Genomic DNA, 25163 nt, shown 5'->3' on the forward strand with positions numbered 1-25163 from the left:
TATTTTGGACATTCTTGGAGCTGTTGAAAACGCTGAAAACAGTGTGGAAAGTTACAGCGTAGCATGAACAAACATTTTCTTTGCCGGCCCTCACTGTGACATTGCAAAATATGCTTTATGATTTATTACCAGAACCTGTGCATTACCACAGCAAACATCATTTCCATAATCTCCATATATTTTAAATTCATAAAGAGTGTGAAAAGTAATCTTTTTTTTATCCTGTATAACAGAAAAAAGAGAGGGCATCTGTGGTCAAGAAGAACAACGCCTACGCTGTAGCAGTGGCTAACTACGCACCTAATATCACCAAGGACTCCAGCACACTTCCAACCGTTGCCAAAGGTGGAGCTGGGGATCCCAACAAGGCCAAGACGGAAAGCAAAACCCAAGAGAGCAAGAAAACATTCAACAGTGTCAGCAAAATTGACAGGCTATCAAGGATTTTGTTTCCGGTTCTCTTTGGCACCTTCAATCTCGTCTACTGGGCCACCTACCTAAACAGAGAACCCGTAATAAAGGACATGGTTCCTTCTAATTAGACACCAGTTTTAATGGGTTCTGGTCTGAGGACTAAGACACGAACCAAATACCTCTAGCAACTGTGTACACATACCTTTGCAGAGTGAAGTCCTGGATTGCAGCGTGATACTGTATCACCGCCTGTTTTCTACAACGTCTGCAGTATTTTTGAGGATCCTGGCTTTTGTAAATGTATATGTATATTTATATTCCTGTTTTCATGGTGCCATATTGTGTGATTATTTTTATTAGAGTGCATATTTCCTTGAGGTATGTTTACAGTTACAGTATTTGGCCACTGTACATACAAAACAAAGAGTAAACCCATAAACATTAAGGCATTTTATTTAAGATTACTTCTAAATGTGTTGGATTTAGCTGGAAATTCCCACTCTCTTGACATAACGATATATATATTTTTCTTTTGAGTGAAAGGAGACTGATTATATCATATTTCTTTGTCTTTGCCATCAAAGAGTGGTCTGACTCTTTTTTTTCCCGTTCAAGCCAATGCAAAAACACACTTGTATAATACTGTTACATTGTAAAGGTTTTATTATGTGCGACTACAGATACTGGGCTGCAGTTATACATTGACGTCCAAAATTAGAGAAACTTCATAACTGAATGCCATCCGAAGCATCTGATTGGAAATGGGAGTCTGTGAAGTTTATCCATTGAGCATCATCAATTTCATACTAGCATACTTGAAAATACATCTATCAGCCGCTGGCCTCTTAAGGACAGAACAACACCGCAAAATGCTGATAGACACGTAACCCTGACATCGTATTTGGCGTGAATCAAGACACTTCTCATAATTCACCTAAGAATTTTGCCTTATAACCTTTTTGGCCACCATTAGCACAAGCAGTGCCTATTTATGCATTCAACATACACTGAATTAATGTTTTTGCCACATCACAAATGTCACTGTGATTTCAACAATTAACATTTGACATAAATAATGGAGACGTTAGCTTTCACAGTAGATATTGAAATTTCTTTGCCAGCTAGCTTACATGATAATTGTGTGTCTCTGGCGTTGGACTGCCAGAGCTTTCTCATTAAACACAGGTGCCCACTTAAGCTTGTGATCAGTTTGATGACAGTGGTGAAGCCTCCCTACTTTGGATGTGCTACATTAAAATAAAACCATGAACTACAAGGGGCTAAAACAACACAATGAGCTGGTTGGTGTAGTTACCCAAATTCTTCTATGTACATCACTTTGGTACAAATGTTTTGTACAGCAAATATGTACATATTTTGTACATATCTGCTGCTTGTTGTTGGCTTATCAACTGTGATAACAATCCTGGAGGACGGCGTGGATTTATTAATGACGAACAAAGCAATGTGGCAGCACTAATGAGCATGTTACCAATTTTTGCTCATTGTACATATCAAGTGTCTTGCTATTTGCAACACATTTAATAATGCCACCATATACTTTTTGAAATAATAATAGATATGAATGGACTTGTTTGTGCCAACATAAACTTGAGTGAATCATGCATGGAAATTATATTCATAGTCTTATTCCTCTGGCAGCAAAATTGTGTTACAGGCGAGCGACAAGGTACATCCCAGACTCGAGTTTCCATTTGTATTGTTCATAAATGTGTGATTTCATCTCATATTCTAGTTCAGACAGATTGCTGAATGCACTAAAACTCTGGATTCATTTACAAGCCATATGCAGTTACTGTGTAATCCAGGTCAATCAGCAACAAAGCAGCTGGGATAACCAGTGACTGTACATTCTGAGTATGTGGCAATGTGCACAGAAAAATAGATGTTAGACTCCCTACATGAGCGTGCATACGTGCACCATATAAACTAAAACAATCTTTGCCATGATTGTGCATTGACAAATCATATTAAGCCCATATCAGTAGTCATACAGTACTCTGTGTAATCTTTCCATAAAGTGATTTTGCTTCACATAAATATGTTAATTTAACTTTATTTGATTGTTAAAACAAACTTTGCATGAAAAGGACATTTAAGAGTTCTTTATTTCTTTTTTCTTTTTTTCCCCTCCTCTTTATTTAAACAAATGATTATGTGGGATCTGGCTATTTTTTTATTCAGTTTTCCTCCAACATCCCGAAAAAATCGTAACCATTCCAGATGAAACGATTGTTCACGGGGTGGATGCAGTGCACAGTTTCTAATAAAACACATATCATCTCAAGTTTTTATATCTAATTTTTGTCATTCGGAGAGAGTATTTTAGTTTTTGAAGGTGACGCGTATAAACCGCTTACATGGTTAATATATAAATCAAGCTTCTGACCACAGATTTATAGTGACCACATAATTAAGAAATGGCCAAAGTAAAGTTTTTTAGTAAACAGACTTAAAACTAGTTACAGACAGCTTATTAATTTGAGCAAAACCAATTACATTATTCCTTCAGGAACAGCTTTTTCTCCACTACCAGGACAATTAAAGAAATGCCACGTACTGTGAAATTTATTACAGCTCAGGCATAACGTGCTGCCCTGAGTGAAGCAGCTATGTCCTCCCACTGCTTCCACAGTATTTTGATAATACCCACAGAAAGCCCTGTGGCACTGGGTTTAATTTTTCTGCCTGAGCTTTCCACTACTCAAGTGCTGCATGGACCCCAGTGTAAAGTTTCCTCTTCACTTAGCACTGCCTCCTCCTTCCACAGCTGACCCTGCTCATCCACTCAAACAATGTGGCCTGACAGAAATCAATGCTGACAGATGTGAGGTATCTAGTTGGCACAACAGAGCAGAGAGGCTTGCATACAGTACATGTTTAGAAATGCTGATAATAATCATTTATAGTCTATATGTCCTGTTCAGGAATGAATCATGGACTGAATTCTAAACAACCTAATCTGTCGTATTTAAAGCTAGTGATTTAAATTGGACAGTGACTTGTAGCTCTTACACCTAAATGAGATTTATGTGATTGCAGGAGGGGAAAGGCCAGACGATAAAGTTATTCAGCTACATCAGCTGTAAGAAAAATATACGTGGATTCCAGATGAAATAAAAAATGCCTGGATGTCAATAAACTGTATGGGTATTAAGAGTGAAATGCGATCAAATACCAGCGTGTTGGAAGCACTATATGGCAAATATTTTAACGTGGCAGGAAAACAACAGGTGTAATTATTGATTGTTAGCAAGGGGTGTGCATCACTTGGGGAAGCTTGTTACGGGAACATGACGAGTCGTCATCATTGTTATTCGTGGCACATATGCTTTTCCTGCTGTGAAAAGGCTGTGGCAATCAGTAAAAATCCATGTTTTCCATGTTTGAAAACTCTCTGTGACATCATCAACAATCTGGGTGTTTTGAACAACTTAGCCTTAGAAATTGAATCAAGGAAAAATATTATATATTCTATTTGAATGTAGTAGGCCCAGTGGCAGGACTAGAAAGAGAGAACACGGTTTTTACATTAAAGATGTTTGTTGATTTGAATTTAAGCCACAGGAGTAAACCACTATTTTTGATAAAATTATCTAAATTGCAAAAATCCACAGGTTGTCTTTGAGAGACTTGCTGATTTCTCAGTGCCAGGCAACTGACTTTATAACTTATTTAACAGGTTTTCTCTTTCCCAAGTATGTGGTTCAGTTATACAAAGCTGCTATTCAGAAGTTTTTTCACATAGTACAAGTTCTTTAATGTATTCATTTACATTTACATTGTCTTGCATCCAGAAAAACTAGCAGATTTCAGCCATCTTTGGTGAAACAGATTTACATGTACAGTAAGTAAACGGTTATTTTATATAGTAAAGCAAAAATGAAACAGATGACTTTTTGATAAATGTGACCATGTTTTTAAAGCATAGTATTTTCAAATGCTTGTGAATGTTTCCTTTGTTATCTCTAACCAAACCAAATGCTCTTAGAAACAGTCTGTTCGAACATGTAGAGCATGTAAAAAAAAAAAAAAAAGACTGAATTTTAATGAAGGAATCTGGGGCTAATAGAGGCTTATTATCCCCGGGTACACAAAAGAAAAGCAGAAACCTATCCTTGTTCATGAGACAGGTTTGTTGCTATAGCAACTGATGTCCATTTTTATCCTTCATCTAACAGGCGGGACATCCGGTTATCCAAGCGTTTTATAAGATTAAAAAATGACAAGGTAATAAATATTTTTTGGTTTAATGAAAAATGATTCAAATTTTTGTCTCTAGACAAATTTTTTGTCTCAAACTCAACCTCCCACAGGCGCCGTGTAGTCTTTAGCCGAATTTCTAACACTCAAAACAAAATTTTAAAATGTGAGGTAAAGAAACGTATCGTTTATATAACAATACAATAAAGGATGAGGCATTGGCAGTTGTTCAGTTTTTCTGAGAGACCTCTGAGAAAACGGAAGTGGTCGTCGGGTTACTATCTTGTTCCCTTCTTTGGTTCAAATATTCAGCAACATTTCCCAAAAGTCTTTGCGGGTGAACTCTGAACTAAAATGTCAGCATGCTGGGAAGTCGTGCACCGGGGTTGTTCCAGGATTATTGTGTTTCCAAATTGTGTATTTTATCGTCATAGCATTTCAGCAATGGTTTGGCATTATCACAGTAGTCTGCGCTGTATTTATATCAGCTCACAACTATTCCACAGCTAGCTAATACTAGCTATTTTAAAAATATACTTTATCGAAACAGGGTCGATAGTTAAAACTAACGTGATTTTATCCTTCCTGCATTAACATATACTGTCCGGTTACTTGCTTAACGACAACATGTCGTTTTGTCTTATCAAGCGGTGGTGTGAAGCACCTTTATTGAGACGTGTTTTGCAGTTTAAGATCTACAGAAGGAAAATGCAAAACTATAACTTGACGTATACACTGTTGAGACACCGTTGGATGAAGAGTCTGCCTGCTTTCTGTAGCAGCTTCAGGATGATCAGCGCACAAACGGACAAGGTACGACAACATTGCAAAAGGGCATCAAATTGGATATGTCATAATGCACGTATTGTATCATGTGTGTTCTTTAACACTTCTCATATAGACAGAAGGTGAAACGCTTGAGCAGTGGTGCTTAAGTTAATAAAATTTAATAAAATTTCTGTGTTTTAAATGGTTGTCAATGATTTGACAAGATTCTTTCATTTTGCTTTTATATTTTTCAGGAGAGTATTGACTTGTCTAAGTTCCCTGTGGACAGAATCAGGAATTTTTGCATCATTGCCCATATTGATCATGGAAAAAGCACTTTAGCTGACAGGCTACTGGAGATGACAGGTAGGCCTACATCTGCTCATCAGGCATCTGCCTTGTTGCCTACTTTAATCAAATCAAAAGTTTGAGATTGTTGTTTAGTCGCTTTAAAATAAATACATGTTATACACCTCATAAGCAAAAAGTCAACAAGCAGATCACTGTTGAGTTTTAAATGTAGTACATATTTGAATTGTACATACAATGATTATGGCAAAGGTCAGCTTTTAATGTGAATGTCAATAATAAACAGGTGCCATAGCAAAGACTGAGAAGAACAAACAGGTGTTGGACAAGCTTCAGGTGGAACGAGAGAGAGGGATTACAGTAAAAGCCCAGACAGCCTCATTGTTCTACAACCACCAGGGACGACAATACCTCTTGAACCTCATTGACACACCTGTAAGTGTTCAGCTGGGTTGGATATTGGATTTAATTTTAAACATACTGATTACCATTAATTTGACTTTCAGTGTTACAGTATATATTTTCTTACCAAATACACATTGCTGTAAAATGGGCCTGGTCTCAGCAACAAAACAAAAATAAACAACGATGGAGGGTAAGAAAATTGGTGTATGAATATTATTTTATTTTCTTGATTGATTGATTTTTTTGTTTAAAACATTCAATTTATTTGTCAAGTTTATTTCTTTACATGCCACAATTACATCTGTCCACTTTCTCTCCTCTCCAGGGTCACGTTGACTTCAGTTATGAAGTGTCTCGATCGATTTCTGCTTGTCAGGGGGTTCTGTTGATAGTTGATGCCAATCAGGTACAAAACAACATTCTCAGCTCCCACTTCTCTACTGACTTATTTTGGATCTATATCCTGATGTATCCATATTTTTTTGACATGTGAAGGGGATTCAAGCGCAGACTGTGGCCAACTTCTACCTGGCTTTTGAAGCTCAGTTGTCAATAATCCCTGTTATCAACAAGGTACAGCCAGATGTTTCTCTTTGGGTTATATTTTTCTACTCCATTACATGTGGATTCTAATCTAACATGTTCAATCTCAGATTGATCTAAAAAATGCCGATCCAGAAAGAGTGGAGTCCCAGATTGAAAAGGTGTTTGATATTCCACGAGAAGAATGCATCAGGGTGAGCTTGAGCTTGTGTTATAATTTTTGTCTCTCACTTTCCTGAGACACCTCTCATCATGTGTAGTTGCATGTTTTTCAGATTTCTGCTAAGCTTGGGACAAACGTTGAACAGGTTCTCGAAGCAGTGGTGAAAAGAATTCCACCGTAAGAAAAGCTAAGAGAAAGCTAAGGTGGTTTCAATTTGCATACGAAATATTTTTGACATCAAAATTGAGGCTTTTTCTTTTTTTCTGAACTTGCCCTCAGGCCAATGGCAAGTGTTGACGACTCATTTAAAGCCCTAGTGTTTGACTCAAATTTTGACCACTATAGAGGAGTTGTGGCCAACATCGCTGTGTTTGGAGGTCAGGTCAAGAAAAAGGATAAGATCGTGTCAGCACATCTTGGGAAAACCTACGAAGTCAACGAGTTGGGGCTTCTCCGGCCAGATGAGCATCCAACACAGAAGCTGTATGTGTCATTCTTTCTCATGTAGGCTTTTGTAGCCAACTATTCTTGCATTTACCAAATGGTTTTTTCAGCTAATTTAGAAAATAAAAGGCGGAATAATTATGAAGTAATAACAAATATAGTCTACTCATTTCTGCTGCTGAAAAGAAAACCCATAGCATGATGCTTATTGTATTAGTAGGTGGTGAGCAGTGCCTGACGTTCACTAGACAGTGTGTTAATTTTGGCTTCCATCACTCTACAAGTCTGATTGATTCTTGACTGTTTGTCCTGCTACCTTCTCCCATCTCTGCATGGGATTTGTAAAGTTCATTTAAGGACTGTTGGGTTTCTGGTCACCTCCCTGCCCAAGATTATGATTGTCATTCATTATGTTTGGCCACACAGGCAACTCTGTAAAGAGTCATGCTGCAAAACTTTAACAAATTTTGAAGTTGTGCTCCTGGGAACATGGGAAAACCTTACAATTTTCCCCTCATCCTGATAAATATCCCTTTTCCTCCACTTACACGCTATAATGAGGAAAATAATTCCAGTCAGGGAAACAATTTTCAATATGATATGAGCACCTGATTACAGACCTAAAAGATTGTGAACCTGTCATTTAAACATTGTTTTATCAAAATTCTGTCGGTTGCATTGGGCTATTTATATTTGTAATGTTAAACTTATAGATAGATAGATAGATATGTGTAAATAAATAAATAAGCCATTCACCTTGTCTTCAGTATTGTGATATAAACTGTGTGATCCCCACAGCTGTTGACACTGGAATCATGTCAACATGTGATGTCCACCTGTCCACTCTGACACTTGTTTCCGATGTATTAGTTTCACTGTCTTAAGATGGGCTGTTTTGTAGGTTTGCAGGCCAAGTGGGCTACATTATAGCAGGGATGAAGGATGTCAAGGAGGCCCAGATTGGTGACACACTCTACCTCCAGGAGCATCCAGTGGAGGCTCTTCCAGGGTTCAGTCCTGCTAAACCAATGGTCTTTGCTGGTAAGAACCTTCTTCAGCTGCAGTTGTATTTTGTATTTTTCTAACAGATAAAATGTCTTATCAAAATAAGCTTTTTTTTTTTTATTAAACTAACATCAGTATAGCTTTAAGGTGACTATAACTGCCCTAAATATTCTAGCATTGCCTTCCCTTGATGTTGTTTTTAACGTGCTAGTACAGAAAGGGCAGTCCGTGCTTTCCTTTTTGTTGCTGATGTGCACTCTGTCTGTTTGTTCTGTCCCCAAGGCATGTATCCAATGGACCAGTCAGAATACGCAGGCCTTCGCAGTGCCATTGAGAGGCTGACCCTGAATGACTCAAGTGTCACAGTGCAGAGAGACAGCAGTCTGGCCTTGGGAGCAGGCTGGAGGTCAGGACGTCTACTTTGAACTAGAGTAACAAAATGGCTTCAGTGTCCTAAATGAACAGTGAATGAGTGCAAAAACATAGATTTCGAAAACACTGAGCTGGGCAACCACCAAAGTTTGGACCTCCTTAACAAGTCATTATATTTGGATGTATTTCACGTAGTTTTATGTTGAGTGTATTGGCAATAAACAACTTTTTTTGGTTATAGTGTATGTTGCCAAAATAGACAGCAAAGTAGGAGTTAATTTATCATCAGAGGTCATAGTTTCAGTCCAGACTATGTAAATTAGATTTTGTTAATGGCTGTGAAGTATGGCACTGTCCTGTAATAGGAGTGAGTCCTGAACTCTTTCCAAACAGGCTCTTTGTAATTAAACGCATAAATATCAATTCTAAAACTTGAGTGAACTTATAAAACCTCCTATCCCCCATCAGACTTGGCTTCCTGGGCTTTCTGCATATGGAGGTGTTTAATCAGAGGCTGGAGCAGGAATACAATGCCTCTGTTATAGTAACTGCACCCACTGTTCCCTACAAGGCTTTACTCTCCTCAGCCAAACTTATCAAGGTGAGAGCCATTTCCTGCTAATATATTTTCCAGATGTACAGTACAGCTGTGTACTGTACATATAATAACATTATAGCATTATAGCAGAAAGTTGAAAATTGGTGATGTTGCCCTTTAATGTCAGGGTGACTGTCTTCCAGCTGAAGTTCATTCGAAGTCATAATATAAGCGGGGTGATGGAGCTGGACAATGACAGTGGACATTAAAGTAAATCTACTACATATTGGGTTCAAACAGACAAAATCCAGTTTTAAAACTTTCCAGTGAGAAGCCAGAACTCAGCCCAGTGGACATACTGTGGAATGAGCTTCAGAGCTGTTCGAGACGTCCTACAAATATGTGTGATCCGAAGCAGCTCTGTGAGAAAGTTTATGAAACAACCCTGGACAAGATGTGTACTTTTATTTTATTAACAGGATCATATTTAGTACTGTTTCAAATAGATTTTGTACTTGGTGGTATACATTTGCACCTTCAGTAAATTTAAGGGCTTGTACTTAATTACTAGTAAATTAAAAGCACTAAGTTGAAATGGTACTTGTACTTGTAGTGGAGTATTTTTAGGCGTCAGTGTGTCATTGTCTCTGTTCAGCTCGAGTACAATTCTAAAACTAAAAAGCTCTGTCTTTGTTTTTTCGTACAGGAACATGGCAGTGAGGAGATAACCATTGTGAACCCCGCTCAGTTTCCAGACAGATCAGTTGTGTCCGAGTATTTGGAGCCCATGGTTCTGGGAACCATTCTGGCTCCAGATACTTACACTGGCAAGATTATGACACTTTGCTTGGTAAGAGGAAAACAATGTAAAGTGTTGCACCTTAAATGGGCTTAATTTTCAGTTACCTTTGTGTATTTAACAGCCATATCTGTTTTGTAAATAGTGTATTTTACCAAAGTGTGGACGTTTTTTTTTCAGTCAGAGAGAGATGCTGTCTCTAAATACATATGAGCAAGTTGGCCTGATTCTCCAACCTGTTGGAAAAATAGAACTTGACAGCAGATATCACAGTGCATCCATGCCTTTTAATCTTTCCAAATTTGTCTGGAGCCAAGGGGGCGGGGGGGTGGGGGCATTGTTGTTTGGAAACCAGGAGATACTTATTTTGTCTCTGTGCTCTTATGTCTTTGATGCCCATTTGGATGCTCTTTCCTTTTTTGAATATTAGACTGGACTTCAGGCTCTGTCTCTCTCAAGTAATTGATTGATTCATTTACCACCAAAACAAAACAAATGTTGTTGTTTTCTTAAAGAACCGCAGAGGCATCCAGAAGAACATGGTATACATAGATGACCAGCGTGTAATGATGAAGTATCTCTTCCCTTTAAATGAAATTGTTGTGGATTTCTATGACTTCCTCAAATCGTTGTCATCTGGATATGCCAGGTAAACCCAAGCAAATGTTAATACATCATGTGTACAATGTGTTGTTGTCACTGTTTATTAATGTGTATTTTCAAAGTTTAATGCTAGAAGAGTTAGATGTAGTGTTTATGTTTAGTTATTGCCTTTTTCCTAGGAAAGAATAGGTGGTGGCAATGAATTGTTTTGCATTTTCGAATTTTCTTATGTTCAAAATGAAGCCACATATGCAAAGTGTAAAAGTTCTGGAAACTTGTATGTTGTTGACAAATGCATTCAGATCTTTAGATTTATCTGTAGATACCTGACATTCTTAAAGAATAGCACATGAAATGTAACTTGAACAGATGAAAACGTGAACTGTAACACTGTCTGGTCCCAGCCATTTAGACGACCATCAATGTGATTCGCTTATTACTTACTCCATAGCTTTGATTATGAGAATGCAGGCTACCAGGCTGCTGATCTGATAAAGATGGATATTCTGCTCAATGGGAGACCTGTGGAAGAGCTCACCACAGTTGTACACAGGTAAATGGCAAGTGATGGTGAATTTCAGATCTTTTAAAGTAAAAGTCTTGGAGTATAGTACTTTAATTTGTTCCCATGCTAATAGGTGCAGCTTGAATGGATCTTCTTATTTTCTTTGTCACAGCACTCTCCACAACTTGATCATTGACATTACTGTCAGATGAAAAGAAATGGCAGATTTTTACAAGTTTAGATCATTTCAAGGTTATGTGGTCCTTCATTACTGGAATGAAGTAATTCCCCCGAGCCTACCGAGCATGAAATGTACTCAATCAGCTAAGACCCAGCACGCAGGATAACATTAAAATATGGCCTCTTGGCTGCCAATGTTAATGTTATGTATTATGGCAACTTTACAAGCCGGACAAGGACTTCATTCCATTTGTGACAAGGACAATCGAGAAACTTCACGGGCATAAAATGATGACGCACAGCAGATCTGTGTTTAATGTACTTAAAACAAAAGCCAGCACAGCAGCCAGTGCGAGTCTCAGTGCTGCAATTGAGGGTGTTGCGCTTCACCGGCGAAGGCTACTCTCAGACCATTGACAGTGTAAGCCTTGGAGCTGAGCCCAGTGTGGCTGCTGTTCTATAAGGGCAAAGCACCAATCAAAGGGCAGAACATTTTTTTTACAGGTAAAAAGTTAAAGTGACTAAAAGTGATGATACGTGACGGGGCCAAAGTGACCCAAGGATCTCTGCTCCACCAAAGAAGTCATTCTTATCTGTTTAATATAAAGAGTAGAACATTAAATTAGAGCAAACAGCTTGTCTGGCTCTGGCCAAAACACACCTGCCAACACTTCTAAAGCTCATTTGATTGCAGAGAATATTTTGTTCATTGGATGAAAACAGAAATGTAAGTAGGCCAAGTTGTGGTCTTGCAGGGTATTCTGTTTTTGCATATAAACTATAAAGACTTTTTCCTTCTTTACGTTAACACATATCTTTAACATGTGAGACGCCTTTTAACGTAATATACTTGTGAATTTCAGCCAAAGGCTGCTTGTTTGTCTGTTTACAGCCTTCATGCTTTATACTTCAGTATTAAGCCTAGTCAGGACATCTTCAAAGATAGATGTGGCCATTTAATTTAAACCTTTTCCCACACATCATCTTTTTCACATCTTTTTCACAGTATGAAATGTGAAAACCTGTGTTATTTTTACACAATTTGGAAATCTAAGGAGTTTTGACATTCTGTTTGGCTTTATAATTTTACAGAGATTATTTTTTAAGTTATTGTGATTAAATTAAAACTTTTTGCTCCATCTTTAACCTACCTTTTTATTAAACCTGAGCAAAATAGGGTTAATTTGATGAGTACAGTAAATAATACGCTTCACACTCTTTTGCTTTATTGTTCTTTACAGAGACCGTGCATATAACACAGGTAAAGCCATGTGTGAGCGACTCAAAGAGTCGATACCGAGGCAGATGTTTGAGATCGCTGTGCAGGCAGCTATTGGAAGTAAGGTCATCGCTAGAGAGACGTACGTATAATATCTGCACTGAGCTAAGCGCTTTGTTACAATTGTATAAGATAGAGTGTGTGTGTGTGTGTGTGTGTGGTGGGGGGGTGAACTAAACAAATAACTTTCCCCAACATTTTGATGTAACATTTTTCTCTTTTAGAATAAAGGCGTTCAGAAAAAATGTTCTTGCTAAATGTGTAAGTAAAGATTTTTCCTAACTCTAATAAACTTACTTCCTGCTCTCTGAATTAATTTAATTTATTTTTTTCACTTGGTAGTATGGAGGTGACATAACACGTAAGATGAAACTTCTGAAGAAACAGGCAGAAGGAAAGAAGAAGATGAGACGGATCGGCAATGTGGAAGTTCCCAAAGATGCCTTTATTTCTGTTCTGAAGAGAAGAGACAAATAGACTGCAAAACCAAGAGAATATCATAATACGATAGTGGTTTTTGTTATTGAAAGGCCCTTGTAGATTTGCTGTGAATGAAGTTGTCCTTGGTGCTGCGGACTGGTGTAAAAAAAAAAAAAAAATGTAATAAATTTAAAGGTTTGTAATAAATTTCACACTATTGGAGTTAACCAACTTTTCACTACTACACACAATCCAAATTTAAAAGTATTCCACTTCACCTGAAGTTTGTAAGAAGCTGCGTTTTCCTCTCCTTTCAGTCCTTCCACAAATAGTATTTGCCTCTTGAGCCATGGCAGAAGGACAGTAGAGTGAGTTTGCCCTGATTAAAAACTATGACTTTGAAGGACAATGATAATATTAGTCCTCAGGTTTTATTCAGCTTCATAATATTTATTTAAACCGGACGATGACTTTGGATTTGGTCACCCATCACATACACTAAAATCATTATAGATATGTGTCAACATGAAGGATTTGAGCGTCTGTTCTAAAACAAATGTGACAATTGCAAACCAACCCTTTAATCCTTACTAGCTGCTGATTGGTTACTGAATCTGCCTATTGACTGACACCAAAAAAGAAAAAAGAAAAGTTTTAGTTTTTCCAGTAGATGGCAGCAGCGGCTCAAACACTAATCATTCTTCAATAAACTTTAATTTCATCTGAAGATAATGTCCAATAAGACCTCATAAACTCGAGGCCCCATAAATGTCTGGTTTAAATCATATTACACTTCAGACAGTCCACTTATCATTTGCCATGAACTTGGAGTGGCTTGATGAAAATGCCTTGTAGGAACAAGCCTGAATATAAAAATACAGTTTATGTTGTATTCATGGATTTATAACATCATACTTTATATTTAAATGTATGTTTATTTCACTTAACTCTTTAAGTGTCCATATTATTTCCCGTAGGCTAATTCATTCAAGGGACTCCCCTTGCAACGTTACCCTTTTATACAGTATACATGCCTGCAAACATACTGGTTGTATTTTGTAATTAATACTAAAGTTAATGTGTAAATAATTAATATTATCAGTAGTTTTAAAAGTGGACAGTGCAGTCCCACTCCACTATAAAAACATATTTAACTAAAACTGTCAGGTTAAGTGTGAACGTGCTTTATATCGAATTGTCTTAAAATGTCTTAATTCACTGTTTCGCTATCTTTAGGGTATTAGAAGTACGTTGACTGTTTCAAAGTGAAATTTAGGTTTCTAATAACTTTTTACTGCTCGACGTGATGGTAAAATGACTTTTCCATTTGCCTACTTGGTTTAGTGCGTGAAACCAATGCAAGAGACATCTGGGGTATTTCACAGTTTATTACCTCTGATTATTGTCCACCAGATACTTAACAGTAACACAAGAACAGTTGTGATTGGCTTTTTAAACTTACACCGTTAACTGTCCACACAATTGATTCATTACCACAAACTGACCATCCCGCCGTCCCACCTCCCAAAAAGGCAAATTGATCTTGTTTGGCTCAACGTCATACCCGTAGTTACGTTGTCTATGCGGAAGCGCCCGCGAATAGCAACTGCGCTAACTGGTATTAGTGTTTTTATTCATATTTAGTGGCCCAAATATGTTACATAAAGTCAGACAATTAAATACAAAGACGTATAGCTTTGTAGAATGTTTCAGTGTGTACATTTGAAATGGAATGCCATGTATTTATATTTTCTATATTAGGATAAACTATAGAAACTGTCGCGACGGTCGGTTCGCTGTTAGCTAGCAAATCAACTTTTCTCATTCTTTAAAGTGTCTGTCAACCAGCAAAATGAAAGTACGTTCGTCCGTTTTCGCCTCGTTTATTTTACTATTTGAAGTGATTGGCATTGCTCTTTTCTTGCGGGGATTTTTTCCTGTGCCTGTCAAGTCTTCTTTCTCGTCTAAGAGTAAGCTGTCAGATCTTCCAGCGGAGCCGGTGTCAGGTGAGTTCTCCGCATCATCTGCGTGTATGAGCCTGTATGTGTATAAGTTGTTATACTGTTAAAACTCATAGCTATTTGACTACATTACAGGGAGCTCTCCAAATTCATCTCGCATCCCCCAGCCCCTTTTTAAAAGGGTGGTTATAATGTTAGTGGACGCACTGCGGGAAGACTTTGTGTTTGGACCCAGTGGTCGCATGTATATGCCCTACACCAGACACCTGGTGGAAAGAGGCTCATCACACAGCTTTGTGGCCAAAGCAAGGCCTCCAACAGTCACGATGCCCCGTATCAAGGTAAGGTGGCACTGAGATTGCTGTAAACTAATTGTCAGTGAGTCAGCTTATTTGTGACCTTTTCTTTTGGATTTCTCCAATCTCATCGGCTTTTTTCTGTATCTTTTTTCCATGTAGGCTTAAATGTGACTTTAATAGTGTATCACGCTGAACTATAATTAGTTAATATTAGACACACCTCTAAATTGGACTGTTGGTCAGATGAGTCAACGAAATCAAGTCAAAAAGTCATAATATTGCTTTGTGAGCCCAGAACAAAAGGAAAATACTTGAAAACTTTTGAAACAGGTGCTACGTTTTTAGGCTGTAACACAGACTAGTGTTACACGGCAGAATCTCAAAAGTGTGAAAACATGCGGCATTGTCACATTTGGATGATGTGTCATGCTGATGAGAGTATTTTGGAATCACAGCCAGCAGGGAATTGTCATGTCGTGTGAACCTTGCATGACAGTTGGCTGTGCTAAAGCAGATTGTCTCCACAAAAAATAAAACCTCAGTCTTGTCCATATGGGTGCTGGGCTGTGCTGAGCTGGTGAAAAGACATCAAGCCAGAGCTGTCAAGTGAAACAGAATCTTCAGCCTCAGTGTCAGAGGACAGAAAAAGGGCAGCATTCATGTTTTAGCAGTGGTGGGAGGAACGGAGATGTGCTGACAGCATCAAGCTATTGTAAAGACAGGAGAAGCTTGGAACCAAAACTTAGCCCAGGAGAACCATGCTGCTGAAAATACACAACGTGCACAGAATTCTGCTCAATCATGTCTGATTGAGCCAGATGTAATCGGACAGGTAGACTGGGAGCCATGTGAATGCAGGCTCAGCAGTCTTCAGGTCAACAAGAGCAGCACCAAGCATGTGCTCGTTGGCAGTGTCAGAAAGAAGAAGCTACTAGGGAGGATAGACTTGCTAATTTTAATGCAATTTACAATTTTCCCTTTAAATAAATGAATTGCTTTGGCTGTATTATGTCAGAAAATAAAGAAGGGTATAGTTAGGGCATGTTTGGGAAATTGCTGAATAAATTAGTGGATTAATATATTATCAAATATTGATTTAACTAAATCCTTCAAATCCAGTCAATGAACTGTTAGGGAAAAAAAACACTGACCAAAGCCCAGGGAATGTATTAGCTAGTGAATCTTTGTAACCAAATAATTGATGGTATTTGTACCTGTAAAAAAAGGGGGCCTGGTGACTGGACAATTGGTTTGGTTTGCAGAAGACCGCGGGTTCAAATCCCACCCCACTAGGTTTGGCCCCGCACAGCCACCAAGGGCCAAATAAAATGGGAGGGTTGCGGCAGGAAGGGCATCCGGCATATAAACTCATGCTAAATCAACGTGCGGAAGACATTCCGCTCTGGTGACCCCTGAAAGGACAAGCCATAAGCCGTTGATCTTTTCGTACCTGGAAAAAAGAATATGTTCTTAATCCATTATTTGTACTTTTAATCAAAATTTTAATCTCTCTAGAGTAGTTCCTGTGCCTGATGTTATGAATGCACTTACTGTAAATTACTTCAGCCCTGAAGTGCCTGAATAGTTTTTATACTAAGAGGAATATTTTAATTCCAAAGAACCAAGTTATCGGTAAATTAATGGAGCAATGTTTTCTTAAAACAAAATAACAGAAAACTTGATGCCGGCCGTCGTGAGATGGAGAGCAGTGATGGTGTGGGATAGAGCTGCACTGGATTGAGATTGACTTGCAGTCAGACACATATTTCCCAATAAGCCTCTAAATTGTTTAGAGAGAGACTCTGTGTTGATGGCGACAAAGAACTTGGTCCAAGCTTAGAGTAGCGCTCCCAGATGTGAACCTTTGCTAAATATTTGTTAATGGGGGGAAACAGCAGACAAGAGTGTGTCAAAAACAAGAAATAAAGTCTTTCTGATTTAGAAGTGCTTTAATGAAAGTTCTGTATCCCAGTAGCAGTGTAGACTACAGGAGGAGAGGAGAAATTTAAAATGCCATTGCCTCAGCTGTCTGGAAACTTGTAAGCTTGATTTGCAGGCGTGTTACGAGAACACAAGTACATCTATAAGCTGTAGGATGGGCAATTAATCATTTTTAGTGGGCTGGGCAGTTACAGTAGATTTGAGTCGATTAATGCACTAACTCTGTTTTACCTTGTGTCCTTTCTCATCTGTTGACCAACTTCTCTATAATTGAGGACTAAATGATTAGTCATTTTTTTTCTAACTACAGTGAAGACTTATTTCAGTGAGGCACCGCTTTAAACTCGATAAATACGGCTGAGTGTAATGAAATCTCAACGTGCACGCTGTGTCACACTGCAGCTGGCGCATCACAAAAACAAGCATGTGATCAAAGTTCCAAGGCAACACATCAGTTAATCTGAGGTAAATACACATTCCTTGGAGTGACTCAGACTTTTTATTATCCACAGAGTTTTACCGACATCAGATTTAAGGTGGAATTTGTAAATTGCATCGGTAACATTTGGTGTTGTGCCAATAGGGGGCACTACAGACCAACTGTCACTTACTGCCCACTATCACTGCATTGCACCCAATTAACTGGTATGACACAGCCAACTAACCTAAATCATAATCTATCTGTGACACAGGCATTCATTTACATCCACATTGTACCCAATACTCAACAACTCACTGTATCTAAGTTACAAGCCGCATTCAGATACACAGCATAGTTTAATTTGTAGTGATATTTACTATATATACACTGTTTGGTTTTAGTATCTAGTGTCTTAGTTTTTTTTATTTTTCTCAGGCAGCAAACAGTTGTAATGCTGGGAACTCTCCCTCCGGGTCTTCACACTAGATTTAATGACGCCAATTTACTTGCCGTTTTTTTTTTTACCTGAAGAGAGAAAAGTAGAGAAAAGTAGTTTTCCTCTCCAGTTCTGTATTCACATGTGGCCAGTTGAGCCACACTCAGACTGGCTCGGCAGTTAGTGTACATTTACTGAGGTCCTAGATTTGGACAATGAATTCAGTTAATCATCACAGCAACAGCAGTAGCAATGCATCGTGGTTGTCTGAAAGGCATGTATCTGCCTGAGTAGTATGAACACAGTAGACTGAGTGCATAATTAGTCCACTGTATTACCTCCAAAGGTGTTATCCGGTAATATGGACTGAGAAGAATTAGTGTATTTGCAAGATAATGGTAGCAATGCTTCTTTTCAGAATTCAATCAAAAGTGAGGACTGAAAGGAAATTGAAGAATCTTTTGCCAGATTCAAAGACTGGAAGTCACAGCCCCTTCCGTCTGTGTTTTGGCACCTTTACAAGTTTTCAACAGTGTGCCAGAGTGTGTCTGTATACCCCATTGATATTGTATTTGACAATTAAGCAATGGCACATACCAAGCTTAGACACATACTGTGGGCCAGTAATTGGTATGTTGATGAGTCACTGAGTCATTTAGGAAGGACTCATCCAGAGAAATGTTAAAATCTTCCTTTTAAAATTTTTATATGCCTTATAGCAATCTTTACAGTACAATTTATGTGTTCTAATGCTTACTGTTGCATAACAACAAACGCTTGGCAAAATGTAAAAGGTTCTGTTTTTGTCAGAACCACTGGTTTCTTTAGTCAGACCATCTCTATTATTGGACTGGGGGGTCACAGTGAGAATGAACAGGCAGAAGACTAAGACTGCTTTCGAAACGGAACCAACCATCCCCTCCTGAAAAAAGCATCTGCACTGGTGGGAGCTAAACAATTGCAAGGAAGGAAGGAAGTAAATAATTGAGCTGAGGAACAAAGCTCACAAGATGGGTCTCAAAATTTCTGCTTCAGGTTCTAGTCAGAGCAATACCTGTGAGTCAGTTGACAAAAAGGTGTTATTCAGGCATGAAATATGTTCATTAGATTGTTATTGTTAAATAGGAGACAATAGTGTGTAAGTGTCAGACACATTAAGAATATAAATGTTCTGGGTTTGTGTGAGACGTGTGAGAAAATGAAGGTTTGTGGCAGTTCTTAAAGCCTCCCTACCCTTCACTGTGGGGGTGTAGTATCTTTAGTTTATTGCTGTTTGTCTCTTGTGTCTGTGAAGTAGCTGCAGACTTGCTATAGGACAGCTATATAAGTGATGTTACACAGTAACCACGCACAAACTGCTACTAATATCAACACATAAAACCTGATAAAATGAGCAAAATGTGACTGATTAAATGCGTGAAATTGTGTTTTGAGAGGTGATTTAAAAGATGATGTTGAATTTTCCGGCCCAGCTCCTTTGGCAGGTTCCTTTTACCACAGCATCAAGGCTGGTCACTGCAAATTTTTCCCTGGATTTTTGAGCTTCCCAGAGGATCTTCAGCTGTGCTCCAGGCAGCTCACATGGGCCTTAAAGAAGTGTTTCCATACAGCATCCGGCAATCTCATGTCTCCTTCAGCGCATATAGACAAGGCCTTCATGCTCCCCACTCAACTATGCACCAGACTCTCTCCTGACTTCGGCTGTGTTTTCCTTGTCAGTCAAATGGAGGCCAGCGTTGTTTTATTTCGGATGCCATGATGAAATCAGTAGAAACCGTACTTCATAAATATCATCTGTACCTGATTCAACATTCACTTTCCATTTGTGACAGCAAGATTGTTCTGGGAATCTGGGAATTAGATGGGTTGCTAATGCTCAATCAGTGTAGTAATCAATCAGCGTATAACTTATTTTATTTTTGTACACTATCATGTAAATAATGTTTCTCTTAGAAACCAAACTTCAGCACAATTCGTAAAAAGCTCGTTTAGTATGATGAAACTCTAAGCTCTTGTAATACCAAAACAATTATCATTCAAAGGACAGGATCATTCAATAAAAGCATGTCTTTCCTCAGGCTCTTACCACTGGCAGTATACCTGGCTTCATTGACGTGGTAATGAACCTAAATTCTCCGGCCCTGCTGGAAGACAACCTTATTTGGCAGGCCAAGACAGCCGGGAAGCGGATAGTTTTCTACGGAGATGACACGTGGGTGCGCCTCTTCCCTAAACACTTCATGGAATACGACGGCACAACCTCCTTCTTTGTATCTGACTACACTGAGGTTGGTATAAGCTTAACATCTGGCGCTTGACTGTAAAAATGTATGTAGAGTAATGTATCTCTTTGTTATCGTGTCAGCAAATAGTTTGGGCACAGGAATAAAAAAATGATACATTAAACTACTAATTTCCATGTTGATATAGTTGCTGTTTGAACTAAGCATGATGAGAATAATAGTGTTGCAGCATGAGTTGATTTCTCTCATCGTAGGTGTTTCATACATCAAACATGCCAAGTTTCTAGAATGATTAAGAAACGTTCCACCCTTTTTATAGTTCACTAGAAAGCTCTCACCTGGTCACAGTGATTATACATGTAACACATAAAATCCTTTGCTTGTATGCAAATCATTTTAATATTATCCTACAACAGTAGAATTTCCTCAACTTGACAAACAGCTGCTGCTATACATTACAGTTTATTATTTTGCTTACCAAACCACTACATGCAGCAAAGGCTCTGCATAACGTTTAATCAAGCATTGGTTTGTGTATATTTCGTACATGTATTATTGGAAATGATTCAGTCACTGCATTACCTAAAGGGCCAAGTCATCTGCATTATAGAGGTGAAGGCAGCTGATCAGCCAGGGAGGTGCAGAGCTGAGAGCACACAAAAATTGCTCATCAATTAGCTCTGTATGTCATAGCTACTAATGCACTGTGGGATCTGCAATCTGCTCTTGTTAATACTAGCATTTTGGTCCTGCAGATTTTTAAGCCCTTTACCTGAAATGTTGGATGAAGTTAAATATCCGACAGGAAAATATTTGTCAGACATTATGAGACTCTGTGACAGCTTTGGATAAGGCTCCTTTCAGCTCAGCTTTAATTTGCTCCAGGGGGTTATTTTGAAGAATATCAATCTACATTCATTATCATTTAAAATCCTGGATATTGGTAAACGTGCATCTTGTTTCCATCTAGGTTGACAACAATGTGACCCGTCATTTAGATAGCACGCTCAAAAGGGATGACTGGGACATTTTGATCCTCCACTACTTAGGCCTGGACCACATTGGTCATATCAGTGGACCCCACAGTTCGCTAGTCCAACCCAAACTGCTGGAGATGGACGACATCCTGAAGAAGATTCACAGTGCCCTCATTTTAAAGGTATTTACTAATCCCGATGTCTCTTTGTGTGTAATTTCTTTCAGAATGTATTTTCTTGAGAAGTTGTTTTGAAAAAGTGTCAATGTAAATGTGTATGACTTTTTAAATCTGCACTATTAATTATTTTTACATTAGCAATGGGGCATATGACTATGTTTAATGTTACATACTGTAGGCTACTCATATTGCAGAGCTACAGTTTAAACGAGCAGTTCCCCCCCAGATTTAAAAATGGTCGTACCTCTGTACTTTGGTTTTGATTATCACTCCAGCCTCCCAGGTAGAATGTTATAGGTTTAAACTCAGCTGTGGCTTTTCTCTGTTGAGTTGGCATGTTCTCCTCATGCCTGTGTGGATTTCCTCTGGGTACTCTGGTTTCCTCCTACTTTACAGAGACATGCAGTTTGTTCAACTGGTGTCTCTAAATTGCCCATATGTAGTTGTAAATGTGAGTCTGTCTCTGGCCAACTCTCAGCTAGTAAACGTTGGGATTGACTCCAGCACCCCGTGACCACAACAGGATAAACAGTTTAGGTAATAGAAGAAAAAAGCCAATGGAACTGCAGTCAGCTAACATGCTCAAAGCATCAACCTGCTGTTTTTTTTCCCCCCAAGCCGTTTTGTTAAGCAAGCATTTCCTAGTTACGGCTTCTGAGTTAGGAGCGTTTCTTTTCTTTCTGATAGTTGTTATAGATGTGATATTAAACTGAATAAATGCCTTTTGATTGCACTGGTCACCCCAAAAAGCATTTTGATAACCTCATTATTCTGGGCTTTCTATTTTCAGTCATTGTGAGATGCAGCATTACAGTATATCTTCAATACCTTAAAACAAAGATGTGTCATGTACTGTATGTGTAGTTTTCCATTTGTTTTGGAGTTCTGGGTCAAAAACTTACATATATATTTCAAATAATCATTCTGGTATACTAAAACATTTGGTTGATTTGACATTAATCAGACAAAATACATCAAACAGCTTTAAAAGGAGGGAGCTTTCTCAGCACATCTCAGTGTAGGAGGTCAGTGTTGTCATCAGTTCAGAAATAAAAAAGGTGAGGTAAAATGTCAATTTATTATTACAAACATCGTATTTTTATATATTTACATATTGGAAAGCTATGTCGGCATGGCAGACTACGTCACGCAAATAAATGTATTACAGTATATGCAAAGGTATATACAGAATACATTGATTTGCTGTTGTTGAAGTTTTTAGAACATGCTTTGGTGTCATGATGGAAAATGTCAACCTATCGGTTATTTACTCTACTATTTGGAGATTCTGACTTCAAATTTTCAAATCAAGCTAATTAGACTCATCTGTTCTGTGTGGCTGTGCTGCTGCTTAATTTGTTGCTTGTCAACATCTGTTTCTTTCTATTAGAACTCAACATTCCACTTCAAATAATCAATGGTAGTCATGGCCCTTTTCAAGGTTTTGAAGGGTCTTTTAATACCAGAGTGTCATTATATGCTAAATAAATAATATATGCAAATGTGAAGTGATAATCAATAGTTAGTAATTTAGTTTGACGTTATCACAGAATTTTTAGCAATATCTGGTTCTGTGTAGTCATTTAATTACACAGATAATTTGTACTGTTTCCAGCAGTTAATGTGTTATCTGTTGCAGCAGCCCCAGAGATTTAATAAACTGTTTAGCAATTCTATTATCCTTAATTTTGTCTTTTATCAGTGTACAGGTCTGGTGGGCTTGTTTTCTCAGTGCAGTCTGATTGCTGTGAATGCATATTGACTACGTGTGGTATTACTGGGCATTGTCTCGCTGTCATTCAGCTGTGTAGCTTATATTTAGATTGTCACGTCATGTCTATATGAGCTCACAATCCTTTTGCATCTCTGAAATAAAAGAGGCAACAGGAGGCAAGTGCACATATCGATAGCTTTCTTCATCGACAGATACATTGAATAGTAATTATGTATACGTTAATGCAAATATTGCATCCCATTCTCAAAAGTAGTATTTCTGTCTTGTTACATCTGATATCTCTAGGCTCATAAGGACATCTATGTGTCATGTGTAATGGCACCCCCATATGTGCTCTTTGAATGAAATGTGTTGGAAAGTCTTGCCTTAGTCACATTGGTAAAGTGTTCCTTTCTACAGCAGCAACGTGACCTAAATATAGACACAGCTCAGTGGGGTCCCACAGGATATCTTAGAAGCTGCTACAAAAACAACTATGTTCCCCCTGATCAGCACCTGTGCTTAACATGTCAGGAGGGTATAATCTTATCATTTCAGGACCTTGGCTGGAATGTGGGATTTGTTTGGTGATGCATCTCTTAGTGATGTTCCTACTGCATGGAAGCAAAGCAATGAACCATTTAGATGGCAGCCCTCAAAGTTGCTGTTGTAATGGAATGCGAGTGGGCGATTTCAGTGAGCTCATATAAGGAACAGAGACATGCTCTACCTGCAGAACAGACAGACACACAACATTCTCCATTAAAACATGATTGGAAAGCAGGACCTTCTGGTGATAAAGACCTCCATCAGACCTTTGTGTTAATGGAGAGCACATAGCCTCAATCTTTTCTTCTGGGTATTTCACATTTTAAGATTAAACAGCGAAAGAAGTGAAGCCCAAAGTGCGAAACTTCTTAAACCTGACCTTCCATGCAAGCCTGTAATCTGAGCTACGTATTTAATAGGAGAGATAAATGGAATAGAGATTCATTTTTGCAGGTGTTTTACTGTTATTTCACTTATCATTTTCCTTCTTTTTCTTACAGTATATATCTTGCTCTATACCTGATTTTTCCTCTTGTGATTGGTTGTAACTGCACTGACTTCTCTAAAACAAATGTACAATTTACTCGACGGGTCCTTTATTTGTCTGGTTCATGCCCTGCAATCAGACTTTTCCATTAATTGGCACGGTCATCTTTTTTTGACATTACAATGAATTGATGGGTTTTATCTTTCTAGGTAATGATCTATCAACTAGCTATCTGTGGTGGTTACAGTAATGTTTACCTGTACCTTAAAGAGACAATGTTAATGATTTTTTACTATAAATATGCTCTTACATGTATCTTAATGAGGAGAGGGGCTGTTGATGCCTCCTCTGACCAATAATCATTGAACAGCACTGTTTGCACTGCAGATATATTGATTTATAAATAATTTTGACTGAGGCTCGTCCTTTTAACTAATCAGGGAATTTAGATTCATCCTGCTTGATTAGTAAGATTTGCAGTTTTGTAATTTATTGTACTTTCATAATGACTTATAGGGTTGGGGGGAGAGTGGATTGATTCAAAGTCTCATGCTAGCACTAGTTTTAAATTGCATCATTTAGCTTCTAGTTAACTGTATCCACTACTTTAAGCTACCTTATTTTTAATCTATACCTTTACCTTACTTTAATACTTTGCTTTTTATCAAAACCTGTTTTAACATTTTGATTACGATGAACTTTTAAAATTATTTATCCTCTACTTTTTATTTCTTTATTTATTTATTCATTCATTCACTTAATATTTTTTATGTATTTATTTAGCATTCTTACACACTCACAACACATGGTGCTAATGTGTTGCAACAAACTCAGGATAATGGGAAGTTGCCAGTGATCCCAAATTGCCTGAAGATCAGTATCACAGCAATTAGTAATTTTATTTGGCTATTAATTTTCCTCCCTACCACACATATTTGGATATATGTTTTTACTGAGGCTGGAATTTGTATTCTTTAGTTAAGTC

At 38.1% G+C, this 25163-nt stretch overlaps 3 protein-coding genes across 10 annotated transcripts in view; all 3 read left to right on the top strand.

Annotated features, from left to right (window-relative positions):
* The window catches only part of LOC137134361 (gamma-aminobutyric acid receptor subunit alpha-2-like), a 31098-nt gene extending 28376 nt beyond the window's left edge, over positions 1–2722 (top strand). For all 4 annotated transcript variants that reach the window (XM_067519108.1, XM_067519110.1, XM_067519111.1 and 1 more), the window contains one exon: positions 234–2722. In XM_067519108.1, coding sequence (XP_067375209.1) covers positions 234–542 — 309 coding nt within the window. In that variant the 3' untranslated portion in view covers positions 543–2722. The remainder of the gene's footprint in view (positions 1–233) is intronic.
* Positions 2723–4986: 2264 nt separating this feature from the next.
* Positions 4987–13178, top strand: guf1 (GTP binding elongation factor GUF1). 2 transcript variants are annotated; one of them, XM_067519319.1, is made up of 17 exons: positions 4987–5451; positions 5661–5772; positions 6002–6150; positions 6446–6526; positions 6616–6693; positions 6774–6857; positions 6939–7003; positions 7106–7309; positions 8172–8311; positions 8558–8681; positions 9116–9248; positions 9892–10035; positions 10500–10633; positions 11039–11140; positions 12514–12633; positions 12776–12812; positions 12894–13178. In XM_067519319.1, exons 1-17 carry the CDS (start codon positions 5266–5268, stop codon positions 13026–13028), a joined length of 2028 nt encoding a protein of 675 aa, XP_067375420.1. In that variant the 5' UTR covers positions 4987–5265; the 3' UTR covers positions 13029–13178. The 2 variants fall into 2 exon arrangements, with proteins under 2 accessions (XP_067375420.1, XP_067375421.1); XM_067519320.1 differs by lacking the exons at positions 4987–5451; positions 5661–5772; positions 6002–6150 and adding an exon at positions 6233–6310.
* A 1351-nt stretch (positions 13179–14529) lies between these two features.
* Positions 14530–25163, top strand: part of pigg (phosphatidylinositol glycan anchor biosynthesis class G (EMM blood group)) — a 73807-nt gene continuing 63173 nt past the window's right edge. For 2 of the 4 annotated variants that reach the window (XM_067517815.1, XM_067517817.1), the window contains exons 1-4: positions 14530–14977; positions 15068–15273; positions 20108–20317; positions 21243–21431. In XM_067517815.1, coding sequence (XP_067373916.1) covers positions 14824–14977; positions 15068–15273; positions 20108–20317; positions 21243–21431 — 759 coding nt within the window. In that variant the 5' untranslated portion in view covers positions 14530–14823. The remainder of the gene's footprint in view (positions 14978–15067; positions 15274–20107; positions 20318–21242; positions 21432–25163) is intronic. The other 2 variants (XM_067517816.1, XM_067517819.1) reach the window with 1 other exon arrangement.

The sequence above is a fragment of the Channa argus genome, chromosome 10, assembly GCF_033026475.1.
Source record: "Channa argus isolate prfri chromosome 10, Channa argus male v1.0, whole genome shotgun sequence".
In the NCBI taxonomy this organism is placed as follows: Eukaryota; Metazoa; Chordata; class Actinopteri; order Anabantiformes; family Channidae; genus Channa; species Channa argus.

What these genes read in the sequence shown, in the direction of transcription:
- guf1 (XM_067519319.1), top strand. Translation starts at nt 5,266, where the DNA reads ATGTCGTTTTGTCTTATCAAGCGGTGGTGTGAAGCACCTTTATTGAGA. An exon ending in TAATCCCTGTTATCAACAAG is followed by an intron (nt 6,694 to 6,773) that starts GTACAGCCAGAT and finishes GTTCAATCTCAG; the next exon opens with ATTGATCTAAAAAATGCCGA. An exon ending in AAGGTCATCGCTAGAGAGAC is followed by an intron (nt 12,634 to 12,775) that starts GTACGTATAATA and finishes TTTCTCTTTTAG; the next exon opens with AATAAAGGCGTTCAGAAAAA.